Source organism: Lytechinus variegatus, chromosome 5, assembly GCF_018143015.1.
Source record: "Lytechinus variegatus isolate NC3 chromosome 5, Lvar_3.0, whole genome shotgun sequence".
NCBI classification, from domain to species: Eukaryota; Metazoa; Echinodermata; class Echinoidea; order Temnopleuroida; family Toxopneustidae; genus Lytechinus; species Lytechinus variegatus.
This window is the reverse complement of record NC_054744.1, coordinates 11009027-11031034: the sequence shown is the minus strand read 5'-3', so window position 1 is coordinate 11031034 and position 22008 is coordinate 11009027. Positions and strand designations below refer to the sequence as shown.

The following is a 22008-nucleotide window of genomic DNA, read 5'->3' as shown; positions in this document are numbered from 1 at the left end:
AAGTTGCTACATTGTATAGATGCAGCAGCAAACAAGCAGAACAAACTTGTCTTGCCCATTCATATAGTATCATAATAATATTGGCTGATAATTTCAAGCAAGTATTGAGTAGTCCTGCATGATAATCTTATTGTTGATTAAATTTTTGAAATTTGTGTCATCATGTGGAAGTGTTAAAATAGATAAGGAAATACAGGTTTTAGGGTTGTTATTGTTATTCTTAATATTGTCAGTTTTTGTAAATGTTTGATGTGCTCTCCACAAGAGCCAAGTGAATGGTTATTACATGTACTATCATGGTTTCATAGTCAGATGTTGCATTTAGAATGCGCCTTTACTTCACCAGGGAACTTTCCCTTTTCTATTGATTGGTAATGATTCATGTCTTACGATAACAGATCAAAGAAATGCCCGTTAACACCCCTGAAAACCCCTGGCTAATGACCGATGAGGAAATGGGTAAGCGGCGAGACCTCCGCCGCTCACATCTTATATTTAGTATTGACCCCAAAGGATGTGAAGATGTTGATGATACTCTTTCTGTGAGGTAAGAAAATCACAGCTCTTAATTTACCTCCATCACTGAATGACACCAAAATGAACCCATATAACTGCATTTTCAATATTCTCTCTTACCCTTATCTCAATATACTTCACTTTCTAGGCACCTTGACAGAAATATGTGTCACATTAACTAGCAGGATTCTTTCTCTGCATCTTTCCCCACATTCTCTAGTGTTTGGTCTCTGCCAAGATGACGGAATAAGCAAGAAAAAAAAAATTCAAATGGAATTCCCACAGATGGATACAACTTTGACTATGTTGAGATTTGTTATGCTGCTCTATTTTTCTCTTCATTCTATCAATAGAGAGCTTGATAATGGAAACATAGAGCTTGGGGTCCACATAGCTGATGTATCTTACTTTGTGAAAGAAGGAAGTCTCACTGATCTAGAAGCAAGATTAAGGTAGGTTTTTGCTCGCTTTTTACTGGTTTATATGTAAGTTCAGTGAAAAATTCCATGAAATAACATCGGTATTTCTGATCTCCATTGAAGTCCATTCCTACTTCACAATCTGCTCAACTATGATAGTTTGAGAGAATTGCATCTTGTCACATGAAAACAAAGACAAATATTCAGGATGTACCTGTATGTAGCTGATCAGGGGGGTGTTTCACAAAGATTTAAGTATGACTTAGAGTCGCACTTAAATGTCTTGTTGCGCGCAGTATAAAAGGCATGACTGCATTGGTCAGATCATGCCAAGGGGACGCGCACTACTGCGTATTGATAAATAAGATTGGGCGTTGCATATCATGTACGCGTCTACATTTAAGTGCGACCTAAGTCATACTTAAACCTTTGTGAAACACCCCCCAGTTGTACATACTCTAAGGTGAAATTGCCCTATTACTAGAATAGATTTGTATGTGCATAGACCTAATGTTGGAAATTGTTTGAAAGAGATTAAAAGAGGCAAATATATTTTTTTATTGTGAGGATTAATGAGTTTTGTTATTCTTTGTGAACGTGATAAAGGTAATTGATTAAAAGACTACAGAAATCTAATGTACATGGAAGCTACATATATGAAAATGAAGATGGGGCAGGGTTTCTAAAAGTTTGAAAGTCATTCTAGTTATAACATGCAAATTCAGGCGTACATATAAGAAACATGGCCTAAAGATTATCGCATGTGATATGTAATTGGAAGTAGTCATTGAGATTGCATATTAATCACAAAATTGCAAATGTATGGTGGCAAACAATGTTGCATGAATATATACTATTTTGTGACTCTTTATCTGCTCTGTCAATATTTTATTTTGTAGATCAACCACAGTTTATTTGGCCGACAGACGCTATGACATGCTTCCCACAATCCTTAGTGCCGATCTCTGCTCTCTGATTGGTGGAGTGGATCGCTATGCAGTCAGTGTGCTGTGGGAATTGAAACCTTTCACATATGAAGTGGATAAGAAAAAGGTTTGGTATGGGAGGACTATCATCCGCTCAGCCTACAAGATGTTCTATGAGGTATCCATTTCCAGTCTTTATCTTATATCGTATTCCATAAATTTAACAATGTGTATGGGAATTCAATAATTTAAAGGAGAATGAAACCATTGTAACAAGATAGCTTGTGGGAAAACAGAAAAATCAAAGAAACAGATCAACAAAAGTTTGAGAAAAATCGGACAAATAATGAGAAAGTTATGAGCATTTGAATATTGCGATCACTATTGCAAATTGGCAACGCGACAAAGATGTGTGATGTCTCTGATGAACAACTCTCCCTATTACTTTATTATATATTTCACTTGAATTTCCTCTTTTATCACATCTATCCATAGATCATGTGTTCTTTCTCCATGTGGGCATGTAATACATATTTTTTAAGAATACATAATGGATAAAGAGTTTGTATCATCATAAGAAAAAGCAAAAAGAGACATTTTGAGGGTATTTTATAGTCCACCAAGGGGAAAGTTGTTCATCAGTGACATCACACATCCTTGTCGCATTGCCAATGCGAGGATCTCCATAGCATTAGTGATTGCAATATTCAAATGCTCATAACTTTCTCATTATTTTTCTGATTTTTCTCAAACTTTCTTTATTCTTATTCTTGATTTTTCTGTTTGTACACAAGCCTATTTGTTCCAAAGGTTTCATTCCCCTTTAAATGTTAATTGAACAATATAGTGTGTTTATTCAAGTAATAGTGGAATATGGAATGGAATTGCATTTGGAATAGTAAATGAGTATAGAGAAAGTATACATCTTCATGTTGTAAATCTTATGAGCATTTGGTCCTGTTTAGATTAGATTGAAAGATGTGTTTTAAAATGTTAAAATTCAGTAAAAATATCGATAGTTTTATTATTCATACATTTTATAAATTTTTATAAATTTTATGACTTCCTGCATCCGCCACATTTTCTTTACATCTCTTTTACATTTCTACTATTTTTTTATTGCTTATATTGTGATTTAGATTCTTTTACTCTTTTTGTCTGTTGTATCATATCGTCGGCCTTATGCCAAAAGGGCCTTAACTGCTTTTGGCCATTCCGAGATAATGGCGTTTATAAAGGTTTTGGCCTCTCTAATAATCAAAAGTTTGTGGTCGTTATTTTGCTTTTGAAGCCAATTTCGATAAACGTGTTAAGTTATTAAGTTTTACATGAAATGTGTTAAATTTATTATAAAATATTCAGAACCCCTAAAATCGGGTTAAGGCCCTTTTGGCATAAGGCCGACGATATTATCCTTGTACATGTGTTTGTATATATTTGAAGGATGTCAAATAAATGAATTGAATTGAAAATGAATAAGAATAGTACGTTAAAGTACTGCTTATTTCTGCTATTGTTGATACAGGCAGCTCAAATGTTGCATGATGGGAAGGATCTATCGGCAGATGACATACCCGAGCTGAGAGATGTAGATGATGTAACCAGGGAACTAGAGTAAGTGTTCATCCTTTGACTAGCTTCTGCTGTAACTTTAACTTGTTACCTTTTTAGCTCATCCGATCGAACGTCCAGATGAGCTTATGCCATGGCATCCGTCGTCTGTCCACAATTTCAAAATGCTTCCTCTTTGTCATTTCAAGTCCGATTTCAATTCTGTTTGCTTTATATGATAGCACTAGATGGGGGATTCAAAACTTCTACACAGAATTTTGAAATTTATCAATTATGCTAATTTATGCACATTTTTCAAAATTCACAAAAATGCTTCTTTATTTGTTGACCGATTTTGATTTTTTTGCTTCCATCTGGTAGAACTTCTACACAGAGTTTAGAAATTTTGACTAGATGATTATTAAATGCTAATTTATAAGAAATTTATTTATAGATCACAAAAAATGCTCCTATGCCATTTCTTCATCAATTTCAATTCTGTTTTCTCAATTTATGTCACCAGTACAATTCACTACAGTATCAACTGGGCTGAAATTAAAATTGTGTTACATTTTGTTGCGAGATGCCAGATGAGCTCCACATCATTGATGTGCTAGTTAACCTGTTCAAGACTGTCTTATTATGCTGTAACACTCATTCCTATAAACTTCACCTTGCACATAGTCTCACACAGGTTTAAAGTAGAAATGTAAATGCATTGATTAATGTAAATAAAGATCAAAATTTTTGGAATTCTAGAGAAATGGTCATAAAAGTTGATGCCTCATGAATCACCCTTTTTTTAATGTAGATGTAATCACAAGCTCCCTCTTTCGTTACTTTTTGTATCTTTATCACTTTATTCGATGTTCAGGCTTGAAAGATTAAAGTGGGCAGTAGATCAGCTAATGATGATTGCTCGTAAGCTGAAAGCGCAGAGAGAGGTTGGGGGTGCTGTTCAGCTTGAAGGCACAGAGGTCAAAGTTGAACTCAACGAAGAACAAGAGATTGAAAATCTTGTTCCAAAGCAGGTAGGTATAGTGTACTATACATACTTCCCCTTTGCACCCAGTCAACTGACTGTACGGTCTATGCATAAACTTATCTCCATTTCCACATTCCGTGTGTTTCCAGTTTCTATTAAATTTTGCAGTTAATCCTTTTCTATCACACTTTTCGTTTCTTCAATTTATCATCCTTAATTCTTTCCTAGAGGGGATTATTTGATATTTGACGAAGACTAAGTTGATCCTGATGATATGATTAAACATGTACACTTGACTGGTGGCCTAACAGGAAGATTTTTTGTTGTTGTCATTAATGACTAGTGATGAGCAGTCATGGTTTTTAGACAAGGACAGTTGATTAAATAACAAGGTTCTACCTCACTATTCTAAAAGATAATTAGTGCATGTCATTTTGCTCAGGCTCTGGAATAATAGCCCACACTTGTTAACTTTGAAACAATAAAAAATCTCCCCATGCAGGTTAGAACTGTTCCAACTGTTACATTGTGTATGTAATTCTAAGTAATGTCCTTGATAATACATGTATGTATTAGAGTTTTACCATTTTTGTCTCGCTTGCATAGCAGAGTGAGACTATAGGCGCCGCTTTTCCGATGGCGATGGCGGCCTCAACACCACATCTTAACCAAAGGTTAAGTTTTTGAAATGACAGCATAACTTAGAAAGTATATGGACCTAGTTCATGAAACTTGGCCTCAAGGTTAATGAAGTATTACTGAACATCCTGCCTGAGTTTTGAGTCACATGACTAAGGTCAAAGGTCATTTGGGGTCAATGAACTTAGACCATGTTGGAGGAATCAACATCAAAATCTTAACCTCTGGTTAAGTTTTTGAAATGTCATCATAACTTAGAAAATATATGGACCTAGTTCATGAAACTAGAACATAAGATTAATCAAGTATTGCTGACCATCTTGCTCGAGTTTTGAGTCACATGACCAAGTTCAAAGGTCATTTAGGGTCAATGAACTTTGGCCAAATTGGGGGTATTTGTTGAATTACCATGTTTACCATGTAGCAATAAACATGTCAACAAGTGGTCAATAATGACACTCACCTGTGACTCACTATAGATTCTCTGAATTGGTACCTCTCTCTCTCCCCTCTCTCTTTGTTTACATCCTCCATCACTTATGGGATGAAAACTACTACTTTTTTCTGGCACACTTCTCAAAGTTTTCTACAATAGTAAACACGTGTTTTGAGAATGTCTTCAACTTTATATTTTGTGGACTTCTATCTCACTTAGAGCTAACTTCATACATTGTATCTTCCACCTTATCTCATATTCAAGTTTTCATACTACCCCTTTTCTCTGTTATTTCACCAAGAGAAAAATCCAAAATACCGCTTGTGCTAGCCAAGTTAGTTTTGCGATAATATCTGTGTGATTTTGTGTACATTGGTCAAATATTGGGATCGTGCAATAATTGGAACATTTTAAATATGTTGGAGGATTTCTACTTGGATTTCTTTACATGCTTATTAAAAGTCGGTAAGTGATGCCTAGATATTGTCATTTCATCATATAACAACCAACTACCTATTCACATTTTTCATTTGTGTATTTTTAACAGACTCTTGAGATCCATGAGACCATAGCTGAATGTATGATCTATGCCAATCATTGGGTGGCTAAGAAGATAGCGCAATCATATCCTCATGCTGCTCTGGTGAGTCCGTTTCCTATCTCTTTGAACTTATTCATGGCTAAAGGAACCAAGGTACTGGTGGAAGCGCCGTGGTGTAGCGGTTCTGACTGTCGCCTTGTAATCAGAGGGTCGTGTGTTCGAATCCCACCATGGCCTAGCGCCCTTTGGCAAGACGTCAATCCACACTTTGCCACTCTCACCCAGGTGCTAATTGGGTACCGGTAGGAAACAACCGTCATTGTGGTTGGTTTAGCAAGTTTGGGCCTAACAGGCTGCTTGGAATGCTATGAATCCAGTGACCGGGTAATAATAATTGTAAAGCGATTTGAACAGTCGTAGATTGATAAAGCGCTATATAAATGCCAATTATCATTATTACTGCTATTTTACAAATGATTAGAGTGCAAATGTGTGAACCACACAATTTTCTTGATGTTAAGGCACACTATGACTTTATTTCTACTGGAGCAGCCACTGATATACAGTACGTTTCAGAAAAAAAGATAATCCACATTTCGAGGGCGTGTACTCAGATCATATTTAACTTTGTGAAATTATTCTGCATGGGTATGTAAGAGGAACTCATCAGCTTTCCATTGAGACCCTATTTGTACCATCTGTGCCACGCATGACCGAATTAATTGATGTTGAAGACAACATGTGCAGGCACCACTATTTCCAAGTTTTGGTAAAGTGGTAAAATGTGCACTTGATAGAAAGCTAATGAGTTTCTCTTTCAAACCCATGCAGACTAATTTCCCCAAATTGAATATAATTTGAATACCAGCCCTCTAGATTTGGATTACCTTTTTTTCTGAAACGCACTGTAGAGAGACTTAATAATTGTTCTTTATTCATATCATATTACATGAACTGTACACAAAAGTGTACTCTGAAATTGATCTTACCATGGGCAATTTAGTCCAAACTTTATTAATTGAATATGAGAACATTTTCTGGATGGCAATCTATTAAAGATTTATATGCATATATATTTTCATACTAATTCTTCTCAACAGTCTTTTTTTTCTCTGTATACCATTTCTGGTCTCATTTATTACATATCAAATCCACATGAAAATTACAGGCTATTACAAAATTTCCTTTTTTCAAATGAAAAATGACAAAGCAAAACAACACTGTATACTATAATTTAAGGTACAGACAAGGAAAACAATACAGATTGTCGGAATACGATGACAACAATGTATTGAATTGAAAAGGAATTACAACAGTCTTAATATCAGTGTGAAAGTTTACATTCATTATCTGCTTCTATTGTACAGTGCAGATGGAAGCAATATATTTCTTTCTGTCTTTCTTTCTTCTATCTATCTATCTATCTATCTATGTATTAATTTTCAGTTTTATTTCAACTGGTTAGCCTCTTCAATTGAAAAATTGATTTACTTACTGTTCTCGGGACTTTTTTTTTTTAAATGTTTCATCATTGGAGTGAATATTAAATTTAAATTTCAATGTTTGTTTCAGTTAAGACACCATCCACTTCCAAGGCAGGAACAGTTCCAGGATCTAATAACCAGTGCCAGGTCTAAGGGGTTTACTGTAGATACCAGGTGGGACTTATATGAGTTATATGCAGGTTACTGATAATGAAAAGCTTACCTTTGTCACAATTTTTATACCTCCCATCGTATGTGGTTGCTGAGATATTTGTGTTTTGGATTTGTTCAACTCTTTCCTTTCTGGCAATAACTTAATGATCATTTCTTAAATCAATTTTAATCTTGGATCATGTATATGTATGCATGTAGGATAAGATTTGAATATATTTATAAAAATGGTTCGTTCTTGTGATAACTGAAGAACTGTATTATATCAATTTCAGACGTGATCCATGTATGCTCATGAGAGTGATCATCTGATTAGATTATGAAAGTTTTGAGAAGTTTATTGAGTGATATGATTCAGATGTAGCAATAATGGAGGCATTAATTATTACTTTTGTAGTTAAAGGGGAATGGAACAAGTAGACTTATGTCGAAACAGAAAAATCAAAGAATAAGAATAAAGACAGTTTGAGAAAAATCTGTCAAATAATGAAAAAGATATGAGCATTTGAATATTGCAATCACTAGTGCTATGGAGATCCTCCCATTGGCAATGCGACAAGGATGTGTGATGTCACATGTGAACAAGTTTCCCTTTGATGGACTATAAAATACCATCAAAATGTCTCTTTTTGCTTTTTCTTACGCTGATACAAACTCTTTATCCATGATGTATTCTATGAAAATCTGTAGTACATGCCCTCATATAGAAATCTACTGAGAAAAGTGATAAAACAGGCATTTTTACTGAAATATATACTAAAGTAATGGGGAGAGTTGTTCACTATTGACATCACACATAGGATCTCCATAGCATTAGTGATAGCAATATTCAAATTCTCATAACTTTCTCATTATTTGTCCGATTTTTCTCAAACTTTCGTTGATCTGTTTCTTTGATTTTTCTGTTCTCACACAAACTATCTTGTTCCAAAGGTTTCATTCTCCTTTAACTTTCTGTTAAGATTGATATACATGATTAACTTTTTTTTTCCATTGATGAGTTTCTTTCAATCTCTTGGGAGTGAGGCATACAATCATTTCAAGATGGATACCATGAAACATTGCCCTTTTTTTATTATTTCAGTTCAAACAAGCTACTTGCCGAGTCCCTTGATAGATGTATAGACAGGAAAGATCCTGTCTTCAACAAGGTTCTTCGTTCCCTAGCAACCAAGGCAATGTCTAACGCCCTCTACTTCTCAACTGGTAGCCTGTCTGTTGATCAGTTCTTTCACTATGGTAAGCTAATCTTAAATTTATGGTAAGCTCAACCTTGATCCTTGTCTGCGCACAAATTCACTTTGTAAATGATTCAGATATTTTGATGAGAATGGCTGCATTTTGAGGACGTCACATGAAATGCCCCGAATTCATTATTTTTCCAACATTTTGTGTCATCAGATTTTAAAATGAATATCTGTCTTTATTTTGCATGTGTAAAGTTTGTTTTCGTTGCGTATCTTCTTTTACTAGAATCGCGCAGATACGTGTGTGCGCAGACAAGGGGACTGCGCAGACTTGGGGGAACTTGCCATAATAGATGGTCATAAGGTACCACTAAGCCTTCTGAGAGGTATATGAGTTTGGTTGTCATAGCCCTTTTCATATGCAAATCAAAGAGAGGTGCAGTGTTATGGATGGATAAGATAAAAATTAGATGAGTGACCTCTTGCGAAGAAGATCCAAATAAATTGACCTTAGTTTTGTTGTTGATAAACTTCATTTCAACCCATGATTTTGTAATAAATGCCAAAAGGGGTTGTCTATGTTGTATACCCCATTAAATTTCTTCTCGCCAATTATGATTTTGACTGGATCCATCTACTTCATACATGATAATGTTTATGACCCAAACCAATTTTCATCATTGATTTTTATTTTTTTCATAGGTTTGGCAATGGACAGGTATACACATTTTACATCTCCCATACGAAGATACGCTGATATCATTGTAAGTATCCAAATTGACAAGATCAGTCTGAAACTGCATTTACTCATTGGAATAATTTGTATTTGTTTAGTATGTTTTGTACCAAGAAAAAAATCCTGATTTCACTATTAAAACTCTCCTTAAATGAAAGTTACAGTTTGTTGTTGCATCTCTCATTTGGATTTATATGATTTAGTTTCACTAAATGTACTGATATTATTAATTTTCCTTTTAAATGCTTTCATTTGTGTACATCACTGATATCTCGACCCACAGTACAATGCACATACACGAAACCTTTAGAATTATCCCAAATTCTCTTCTTTCTTCTGTAAGAAAATATTCATATCTGCATGATGTACTATGCAAATCCAATCCAATTTAACCTGAGAATGTGTTTTTTCATCCCTCAATTTACTAAAAGGACAAGTCCACCCCAACAAAAACTTGATTTGAATAAAAAGAGAAAAATTCAACAGCTTAACACTCAAAATTTCATCAAAATCGGATGTAAAATATGAAAGTTATGACATTTTAAAGTTTCGCTTATTTTTAACAAAACAGTTATATGAACGAGCCAGTTACATCCAAATGAGAGAGTTGATGATGTCACTCACTATTTCTTTTGTTTTTTATTGTTTGAAATATGAAATATTTTGATTTTCTGGTCATTGTCATGTGAAATGAAGTTTCATTCCTCCCTGAACACATGGAATTCCATTATTTTAACATTTTGTGCGTCAGGCAAGGAGGTCCTAATCATCAAATTCGTAAAAATTGAAATATTGTATAATTCAAACAATAAAAAACAAAAGAAATAGTGAGTGAGTGACATCATCGACTCTCTCATTTGGATGTAACTGGCTCGTTCATATAACTATTTTGTTAAAAATAAGCAAAACTTTGAAATATCATAACTTTCTTATTTTACATCCGATTTTGAAGAAATCTTCAGCATTGTGCTTGTCTGATTTTTCTCTATTGATTCAAATCAACATTTTTCTGAGGTGGACTTGACCTTTAAATCATAGGTAATAATGAAACTGTAAAATTGATGTTTGCATGTTTTGCTGATCTCTCAATTTGACAGCCATCTTAACCTGTTGACTACTGGATGCTTTGATTTCCATTTACTTTTACATCAACCATCCGGTTTAAGTAACCAATGGATTAACGGTAAAAAAAAATCAAGATCATTGTCTTGACTATGCGCAGACTGACAGTGTGTACATACTGTGTATTATTTTTGGTAAAAATTCATTGCTTTGGTAATACTCCCATATCCACTGACAAAAGGAAGTGACTCAATGGAACGAGATTCTTAGTAAATGAGAAAATGTGTCATGTTTTCTTGTGGATACAATGCTTTGGAAATGTCTCTATTTCAGACGTTGGGGACTATGTGAGTCCCAGTTCCTTTTTTAGAATCATGTAAAATATACAGGAAGTATCCCAAATCAAGAAAAAAAAGTCAATCTTGGAACACAGTCAAAGTTGCTCTCTTTTGTCAGTGGACAACAGAATATCTAAGTCAATATAGCTGCAGGGTGGACTTCGTTCTGCTGTACTCATTTTTCAAGTGCCCAGTACCTGTCTAAAAACGTACAGTGATAGATCTTTTTCATCAGTTTCTCCTCGTCTAAATTTTCTCTGCCAATCCCACTTCGTAATTGTAACAACATTGAGACATTAAGATTTGAACTAAAGACCCATCTTTTCCAGCAAGCTTGTGAATAATGTGTGAAATATTGGGGGGGGGGGGGCTTGCGCCTTTGATTAATTTCTTACAGATAAATGGTGCTATACAAATGATGTTCATCATCATCATCATCATTATAAATATGGTGTTGTACTGTGTAATATCTTCATATTATCTCAATGATAACTTATGTTCAGTCTTGCCTTTTCTCAGCTTGAAAAAGATAGTTACATCCAAATCAATTCAGATTCAATAGTTTGCTCCATCACCCTTACCAATGGTGATTATTTTTGTTTTTAAGGTTCATCGTCTGTTACTTGCTGCTATGAGAGAGGTACCAGAATCAGAAATTGGGTTGCAAAGTAATCAGAACCTGCAGGAACTCTGTCAACACCTGAACAGGAAACATAGAGTAAGTTTGAATTCTGATGTACTTGTTCCTAATATTAGACAAGTCTGTAAATATACACACCGCAAGGTATTCACAATACAACTAGAATGCACTTATGGAAAAAAAATTGAAAAGCAATGACAATTGTCTATTGGTTTATTTCTTGATCACATAATGCTAAATAGTTATTACCTACCTATCACTTAAAATAAAAAGATGAAACTTATTTCATAACCCTGGTCACTGAAGTTAACCTGAAATAATGCATAATTGGTTATTTTATATTTGCAATAGTTTTAATAAGAACTCCTGAGAATTTTGAGTCTACTTTTGTTTACTAGCATTGTGGAGATGTGGGTTTAGTTTGATGTCTTGTCTTGTTTTTGAAGGCTGCTCAGAATGCCCAAAAGGACTCCCAAGAACTGTTTCAAGCCCTATTCTTCAAGGATCGAGAACCATCAGATGAAGCGTGTATTGTTGATGCTGTTATTCAGAACCTCAGGGCAAATGGTGTCTTGGTTTTTATTCCAAGGTTGGTGCAAGAGTCTTTGTTTTTGGAGATTAGATTTTATGATCTGTTGTACCTGACTGCCAATCATAAAGGCATTTCAAGGGCTGCCGAGTCTCCCCGATTGTCAGTGCGACTCCCTGAAAATTGACTGATATTCTAGTGAAAAACTGCAGACTTTCAACATCTCCCTGATTCATACATTTATTTATTTCAGTGTATTGTGTATACCCGAGAAAAATCTCCCTCCTTCTGTGAATTCTCCCTTTAAAGTTGTCAGCTTTTGGTTAAGCAGAGCTCATCAACGAAAATCAGCAACAAATTTCAATCAGGGTCTCGTAACACCAAGGTTAGCAATTAATCGTATGCTTGATTTTCACAATTTATTGTACATTGTAGTCAATGGAATCAATCATAGAAAAATGTTCTACGATCATTGCTAAGCTTTGTGTTACGAGCCTCAGGTGACAATAAAAATGTTGCATTAGTAGAAGATCCTAGTTTTGTTACCTTGCTACAGAGAATTAATGCTGACAAATCAAAATTCTTGAAAAAAAATAGCAGATAATGATTTATTTCCAAAATAATGCGGATTCATGACATTATGTAACATGAATCAAAACATGATAATCAACTCAATATGACATGTAACAAAATTGACATTATAGTGAAATACTGGAGATAAAATATGAGTCTGCTTAACATTGGCATTTTTTTGTTTAAGTATAAAGATCAATTGGTAGCATATACGTTGTGGAATTTTCTTGTGTCTGAACACTATAAAATATGTCTGATATTTCAATATGGTTTATATTTTGTTTCATCTAGGTATGGTATTAAAGGAGCGGTCTATCTTCGAGATAAAGCTGGTTTAGTTTGTGATACATCAATCCCTCATCAACCTCAATGGGTGCAAGGTATATCGTCATCTTTTTAATGATTGTAATATTAAAGTAAGAGAAAGTCCTGAGGGTCTTGGGGACTGTGAAGAAGCTGGATTAAATGATATGTTAATTTCTTATGTTTATGGCATACAGTTTGAAGCAAGGATACCAAAAAGTCACTTGGCGGGCGGTATCTGAGTTTCAGAAAGAAAATCATGTGTTCACAAGTTCAATAATGCTCTTTAATTTGATACTTCAATCACATAATAATGGTCAAAAAATAAACAAATTTTTGTTTGTTTGAAAGAAAGCTTGAATTTGAGTAGCTGTATAATATGACGAGCTTTTACAGGCAAACTGTCAGACTTGCTTGACACTCTGTTTTGCTAATGATAAGCCATGCATAGACTCTTTTGTTAAATTTGCAATAGCCAAGGTGGGAAATCAGTGGAAACACCTTTTTTTAATGACATTATTGAAATACAAGTTTTATTTCAAAGAAACTTTGTTATTATTTCTGTACAATTTTCTGTGATTAAGGTCTAGGATTAAAGAGCAGATCATGAATTTTTAGACTTTGTGATTTTCTTTTTGATACTCCAATACCACCTGCCAAGTGACTTTTTGGTGTCTCTTTTCATTTTTAAAAAATATTTTTCATTCATGTGTGAATAAGGAATTATTAAAGTTATACCAGAGAAAAGAGGAGATGTTGTAATGAATATTATCATTACATAGAAGTTAATGTGTGCAAAAATGTCAAGGGAAGGCCTTTAAATTCATGGTTAATTATTACCACATTATCATAGATCTCTATCCAGTACAGATCTAACAGTGTTTACTTAAACAAAAAAAAAAGCCAACTTCTGAGATATAGGAAGAAAACCAAGCATAATTGAAATCACCAATGCAGATGTTCGCATGTGGGGACAGGTAAAAGTGTAGATGTTTCTCTTTGAATTTGATTGTTTTCATTGAGACTGTTATCATATTTCTCTCACAGGTTCTCTATCAAGGTCAGAGTTTGCTATCACAGTGCAGGCAGGGGAGCATGTATCCACATACAGACTCTTTGATCACATCACAGTGAGTGTTTTTTTCATTGTTTATCAATGCAATTCTGAATCAAATTTAGAAGAGGTGACTCGGGAACCAATGAATGGTTCATTGGTTCTCATGAAATGACGTTTAGATAAAAGAAATGATATGAATAAATCAGGGCAATGATTTTAAACCACATTTGATATTTACGTAGTAATTTCTCATTTATGTTGTTTCCATGTATTCTTTCTAATTCCTGGAAACTTTTTCTCACAATTTTTTAAATTTACTGTATGAAGTTTCCATTTTTCTTCAATCGTTTTTGTCTCACCTGCATATCATATCGAATATCGAAAACTTAACCTAAGGTTAAGTTTTGAAATGTCATCAAAGCTCAGAAAGTATATAGACCTAGTTTGTGGAACTTGGCCATAAGGGTAATTAAATATTACTGAACATCCTGACATTTAGGGTCAATGAACTTTGGCCAAGTTGTGGGTATTTGTTGAATTACCATCATAACTTTGAAAGTTTATGGATCTGATTCATAAAATTTCAACATAAGAGTAATCAATTATCACTGAACATCCTGTGCAAGTTTCAGGTCACATGCGCAAGGTCAACGATCTTTGGCCATTGGGGTTATTTGTTGAATTACCATCATAACTCTGACATTGTATTGGTCTATTTAATAAAACTTGGACATAAGAGTAATCAAGTATCACTGAATATCCTTTGCGAGTTTCAGGTCACATTACCAAGGTCAAAGGCCATTAAGGTCGATGAAATATGGCCATGTTGGAGGTAATTATTAAATTGATGTCATACAGTGTAACTTTCAAAGTTTATGGATAAGGTTTATGAATTGTGGACATAGAGGTAATCAACATGAACACTGACAAGTCCTTGGTGACATGCTCAACGTCAAATGTCATTAAGGGTCAATGAACGTAGTATTGTATCATTATATGAATGGTGTTTTTTTGTGAATGATTATTTTACAGTAGTTTTCAAAGTCAGCACTGCTGCTGTATTGAATTGTGTAATGCAGGTGAGACTGTCAGATTTGCTCCACTTGTTATGCTGAGAAATTGAGCTGAACTGAACATGAACAGCCGCAAGCACATGGTCTAGTTTTCATTGTTGTCAATTCAGAATGTCAAACTTCCATGTTGTAGAGAAGTTCACAGCAGACACAATTAATGTTTGAATAACGCAATGCCATAAAAAGCAGAGTGTTGAGTAAATATGATCAAATAAGTATCTTCTTATCCACCTACAGGTTGGTATTAGTGTTCACAACTCTAGAGCACACCCAAACTCTCTCCGGTTGGAGCTGCTAGCTTCCAAGCCCCACAACTTTGATCTACAAGAAGATGGACTTGGCAGTTCACTTAGGACGAACATTGTCCAGGTACGGTATGACTAAGTAGACCATGCACTTTGGTGACTAACATTGTACAGATATGACTAAGTAGATGAGTCAGGTCATTTAAAATTTACAGGTATGACTAATCTGAATAGTCAGGACACTTAAAATTTACAGATAAGACTAAGTAGACCATGTACATTGGTGACTAACATTGTACAGGTATGACTAAGTGGATCAGTCAGGTCACTTAAAATTTACATTCATGACTAATCAGATAAAATGTACAGGTGTTACTAAGTAGACTTTGTACACTGGTGTCTGACATTGTACAGGTATGACTAATCATAATAGTCAGATCACTAAAAATTTACAGGTATGACTAAGTAGACCATGTACATTGGTGACTAACATTGTACAGGTATGACTAGAGTAGTCAGGTCACTTAAAATTTACATGTATGACTAATCGGAATAGTCAGGTCACTGAAAATTTACAGATATGACTTTGTACATTGGTGACTGACATTATAAAGGTATGACTAATCATAATAGTCAGGTCACTTAATATTTGCAGGTATGACTAAGTAGACCATGTACATTGGTGATAGGTGTGACTAAGCAGAAAAGTGAGGTCACTTAAATATAACAGGTATGACTAAGTAGACCATCTATATTGGTGTCTAACATTGTACATTTGGGACTACACAATACAGCCAGGTCAACTCACAATTTACAGACTACTCAGATCATGTATATTGGTGACTAATACTGCAGATATGACTAAGCTGAATAGTCAGTTTAAGTTTCAATTCACAGGTGTACCTAAGCAGAATAGTGAGATTACCGGTAAGGCAGTAACTAATAATGCATGCTAAGCAGAATATCCAGGGTTGACTGATATTTTAACAGTATAACAAAATAGAATAGTCTCGTTGAATAACATTGTGCAGGTATGACATGGCAGTACATGAGATACTAACACAGTGGCAGTGCATTGGTCTAGTTTCTATTATACAAATAATGCACGTAAGCGCGTGCATGCAGGGCCAAATAATGAATGATGTGCAAGAAGAGCCAATGGATATACCGCACCGAGGTCCGCAGGACCGAGTGCGGTATATCCATTTGGCAAGTCGAGCACAGAGTTCATTATTTAGGTCCTCTATGTACAAGAATGCGTGCATTGTTTGTTTGTACAACCCCTCCTCCCCCGTGTTACTGAGTTGCCCCGAATGCTATATTTGATCTAAATTGTAGATAATTCTTGATAATTCCAGACCTCGCATTATCCTGCACTCTGACGTCAGAGTGCAGGATAGCGCATTTTGAATGCAATAGTGCAATTTGCTGAATGTCATGTGATCCGATTTGGACCAATCAGATTACAGAACATTCTTGGGAGTTGTATAATACTAAACATTGCGCTTGAGACTAATATTGTACAGGAATGACAAAGCGGTACTCTAGGAGCTGATATTGGTAGACGTGAAATTACTTGAATATGTATGGAAAGGTTGAATACAATTTAAGCATTACAAGTAGCAGTGTAAATGTGATGCCCTTTTTTCCTCTATTCTCTTATCTATAGGAGGTCAAGTCATTGAGTGATGAGAGCCCGTTTTCATCGATAAATCTTCAAGATCAAATGGTAGTGCTAGGATCAACCCTTCCCATGCTGCGTAAGATGTATGGACAGACAGATGGAAATGTTTACACTATGTTTCAAGACTTTTCTAATATGAACTTAAAAGAGAAAGATTCATGACAAATGTTGATGATGATGATGCACAGCATTTGTATAGCGCCATGTATCCGTCAAAGACATTCAAAGGCGTTTTTTGGAGGAGCTTTTCTGGGTCGCCTAGAAGGGAGCGCACACAGAACTGTGACCCGCAGGTCTCTCCTCCCAATATGATTGGGGGAATGCTAGTGGACCACTACACCGGGGTTTCCCGCTACTCTTATTGGCCAAATCGTGGTTTTGGGAACCACTCGTAGATTTGTGTACGTGCACTTGTGTACAAAGTGAATGGAGGTGGAAATAGGGAACCGTGCGTGTAACTGAATAAAGCGCTGCTGTATGAAGTGAATGGTGGTTCCCTATATTACGATAATGCCCTCTTATTCGAATAGTGCAGTGGGTTCTTAACATGCAAAGTTGTTGACTGTCCTCTGCACGGGGCCTCCATTTAACGTCCTATCCGAGGGACGGAGTGTTTTCCACTTTAACATAGCCTGCAATTATGAAACAGGGGAGAGACGTTTACACACAACACACTGGCTTTAGTCATCCGCCCGGGGTGGACTTGAACCCACGATCTCTGGTTCGACGGGCAGACACTTTATTGACTGAGCCAACTTCGCTCTCAAATATGTTGACCAACATAATATCTATATCTACCCTTGGAGTCATTAATGGCCAATATGGTAAGAAGTAAGAAATATGTGTTTGCAAAGCTGATGATTTGTCGTGCAAACTACATGAATAGTGCAAGTAAAAGAACCCTCCGGCGTGGAGCTAAGCAAGTATAGGCATGTGGTTGAAGACCTGTAGGCACATGATTATAACATGGCTCTGAAACATTTCCTCAAGTGGTGAGACATTGTCCCATTTCATACATTTATGAAAGTAACACCAGAGATTTATGTGAATGGGTGCCCTCTGGTTGCCTGGATATACAGCATTGCTATGTTTGCCATCAATGTTAGTGCAGTTTGCGTATCTCTGATGGTTATCAATCGAATTAGTAATTTTGCAGTTAACAGTTAAATGAAGAATACCAGTTTTCATGGAAACTTTGACACCAATCAGATGCTGAATATGTACAGCCAATATCTATCATCTAAAGACCTATGACCTGCAGGCGATATTTAATGCCACTGGGAGCTCACCCATTTTCCCTGACCTGACATCCGCATGAAGCTAAGCAGGGTTGGCTCAAGAATTACTTGCTTGTACATCGAGTTTGCTCTCCCCCAAAGAAGTCTGTACTATAGGTATTTTCAATGCTTTTCACAAAGTGTGTGGTCGGCAAATAATAATCTACTCTCCGTGAAAGCTGCCACCCACATGACTTTAAATGATATCCATATTGAAGTAGATTCTTCTCAATCATCCAGTCGTGTTCATTGTGAAGAAAATAACTGAAAAAAATTGTAAGTAACAACTTGTATTTTAGCTCTATATTGTCTTTAATATTGGAGAAAAAAAATCCTTCAAACTGTAATGTCCATAAGAATAGAATTTTTTATTTTAAATAATTAGTGAAGAAATTCTAATTACATGCACTACTTCGATATTTTCCTTGTGTAGCACACATCTTATGATATCATAGTGCATGAATTTGCAGGCTCAAATCTTGACACTTGAATATGTTTATGATGTATGCTACACTATTTCATTGATGTTGCAATTGAAAGAGAATAATTCCAGTGTATTATGCAAATTACCGGTATATGGTTTGTTAGCTCACACAGTTAAATATATAGTGCAATATTTGTATAGAAAAGATGGCTTGTATGAGAGAAGGCTTCTGATTGGTCAATTGCCCTCTTTTTGCAATTATGTAATCCGGTATATGTTCACGATCTTGGCATATACCAGCAATTTCTGCACGGAAGCTTGTGTACAAAACCTCATAGGATGATGTATCATCAGTCGATACTGTGAGGAAAACGTTTCTGCCATATTTTTTCATTACAATAAAGAAATGAATAAATATTCGCTATTTGTGATGTACAACACCTTGGAATTCAGCAAAAATATGAAAAAATCAATTTTTTCCCTGCATTAATCTATGGAAAAGGGGCAAAATATATTGAAATAATAATAATCCACTCTTTTATATAGCGCTTAATACATCGGAATGACGTGTCTAAGCGCTTTACAGATATATTATCACCCCGGTCATCAGATTTAATCAGTCATTCCCGCACACAATTTGTGCACATCCTCCACTCCTGGGGAGTGGAAAGCAAAAAGCAAAATCCCACAAGCGTGCATGAAATCTAGGGCAGCTGTAGTGTGCAGCTAGCCAGCAGGCCACACGCGTATATACCTTCATTTTTTACTAAGCGCAATGAATTGAATTGTTTGTGTTAAAGATACATTTTGTTGTTCAGGTAAGTTCAGATATATTTTCATACAATTTCAAATCAGAGGTGTTCCCATCTTATATAACACATAGTACATGCTTATTGTCGTTCAATATAAAGTATCATTCGTATACATAAATTTCAAATTTATATTTCAACTTAGCCTGCGGACTCATTGAAATATAAAAGCATGCGAGAAGTTTGAATCTATGGACACTCATAATGTGGTATATTGAACTCCTTAGCATGCACTTTATAAAATGTCACACTGGCTGTGCTTTTGTGTATTTTGTAAGGTAAGAATGATTTGTGTTAAGCCTGTGTACCATTACATTTCTGAATGGGTTCACCAAAGGTATTAAAGGCCAATTGCATCAACAGCCATATTTGCAATATTATTCACTGTCTTTCTTTATATCTTGAGGTCAATGAAATAACTTAAAATTGAATTATAAGGTCAATTAATTGGTGCATGTATACTCATATGTAGTATTTTGTTCCCATTTATCATTTACATTCATTGAATGTTAAAATATCTTCTGAGCAGACAATTTCTGTGTATATTTGATATTTTTTGTACATATTGTATAAATCAATAATTAATAAATCATTCAAGTTAATAGATGATATAAATGTTTATGTATTATTTTCCTTGTGAGAATATAACTATGTGGAACTGAATTGATGATAAGAGAAAGCATGTAACAATATCCCATTTAAGTTATGTGAAAATTATGAAATTTTAACAAATCTCTTAACCCATTCTCAAATTGTCAATGTTGTATCAAAATAACATAAATCCCCCTCCCCCTCGATCCATCTGTAAACTTGCAATATTTCTAACTGTAGTGTGTCCTATTCTTTAGAGGAAAGTGGTCCTGTATTAAGTTCACATTATTGGAATCCACCGAGATCATAACGAAAATCTTCACAAAACGGTGAATTACCTACAAATAGTATGTTGTTTTTAAGCAATATTTCCAATTTTAAGATTTTCTTAGACTTAAACTTTTTTAACATTCATATGGTAGTACATCAGTCTAGATTATGCTTGCATATAGAAATTAGTTCCCCTTTTAATCCTTGTTATTTGTAAATCAATTAGAAAAGGCTGATTACAGTCGGACATCTAGCTGTGTTTCTCAGCCAATCGAGTCCAAGGATATTGTTGAGACTGTAGGTTTGCAATTATTGATGTCATTGCTCTTGGATGTCAGTGCCATTGCCTTGCATACGTTGGTGGTCTGCAGTTATTGCATCCCTGACAGCTCTATTTACATCTATACCCAGCTATGAAGGAGGGCGCAATGAGTCAAAGGTCTATTGGTAAGATGCAACGGCCAATCAAAATCATCGTTTTTTTCCAAAACACAAACTACATGTAGATCATATAGGCTAGCCTGCCGCCGGTGTAGCGACAAATCTGGTGCCTATACGATATGAGGCACACGATCCTCCGGCGGATCGTGTTCCAACTCCGGCAGATTCAGTACCAATTTCTCTTTGGCAGATATCATTCTTTCTATTGTTCATGCACGTACTGTATATACCGGGGGGGGGGGGGGGGGGGGAGGGGGCACTTCCATTGACGAGTGGATACCATGCGCGACCTTGAGATCTCAAAAAGCACTCTAAACACATATTTTCCATATTCTGAAAATGCACCCCTTCACAAGTATTGGTGTGTGAAACCCTACCCTTAACAATTGGAAAAACGATACTATCGGCAAGTATTCCCTGAATTGAACCCCTAAAAAGTACAGTGATATTTCAATTGTTTTATCATGGACGTCTGTTTTACCTTTACCTACATCATTGGGTTTAGGACAGCCCCACTGGCGCCAATCATACTCTAAACACGTAGTGTGACTCTTATGGCAAAAAGTACATCCTTTATAAAACATTTTAGTCTTGATTTTTATACCCTCACAAATTTGACCATAAACACGTAGCTTTCCTAGATAGATAGATACCCTTTTTTAATCATTTTAGTGTTTTTGACGATTACATTACGTCCCCTATTTTGAAAAAGACATCCTTTTTACGTGTTTTTTTGTTCGCGCATGGTATTCACTCGTCAATGTAAATGGCCCCCCTGGTTAGTACGTCACATGGTACGTGGCTGCGCGCGATGTCTCAAACCATAGCTCTCAAACTAAATCACCCCCTCCCCGCCCCCTATATGATTGCGGGAGCCATGCATGTGCTGCCGAGGGTGACGTCATACTCCTAATGAATACATATACGTCTGCCCCCCCCCCCAGAAGAGTCACAACACATACATGCAAAAGGACATATCCCTGCCCCCCTGACGAGCTTGAAAACCTTTTTTTTTTGCCCCCCCCCCTGACGAGCTTGAATACCTATTTTGCCCCCCCCCCTGACGAGCTTAATTTTTTTTCCTTGTCAAATTTTTGGGCG

The 22008-nt window shown here is 35.6% G+C and overlaps 1 protein-coding gene across 2 annotated transcripts in view; it reads left to right on the top strand.

Moving 5' to 3' along the window:
* LOC121415320 (DIS3-like exonuclease 1) overlaps positions 1–17478 on the top strand; it is a 41773-nt gene extending 24295 nt beyond the window's left edge. For both annotated transcript variants that reach the window (XM_041608500.1, XM_041608501.1), the window contains exons 13-27: positions 399–547; positions 870–968; positions 1835–2039; positions 3387–3475; positions 4287–4443; positions 6020–6115; positions 7586–7671; positions 8753–8907; positions 9558–9619; positions 11599–11709; positions 12078–12220; positions 13025–13113; positions 14084–14166; positions 15404–15535; positions 17081–17478. In XM_041608500.1, the coding sequence (XP_041464434.1) occupies positions 399–547; positions 870–968; positions 1835–2039; positions 3387–3475; positions 4287–4443; positions 6020–6115; positions 7586–7671; positions 8753–8907; positions 9558–9619; positions 11599–11709; positions 12078–12220; positions 13025–13113; positions 14084–14166; positions 15404–15535; positions 17081–17257 (1833 nt within the window). In that variant the 3' untranslated portion in view covers positions 17258–17478. The remainder of the gene's footprint in view (positions 1–398; positions 548–869; positions 969–1834; positions 2040–3386; positions 3476–4286; positions 4444–6019; positions 6116–7585; positions 7672–8752; positions 8908–9557; positions 9620–11598; positions 11710–12077; positions 12221–13024; positions 13114–14083; positions 14167–15403; positions 15536–17080) is intronic.
* The last annotated feature ends 4530 nt before the right edge of the window (positions 17479–22008 follow it).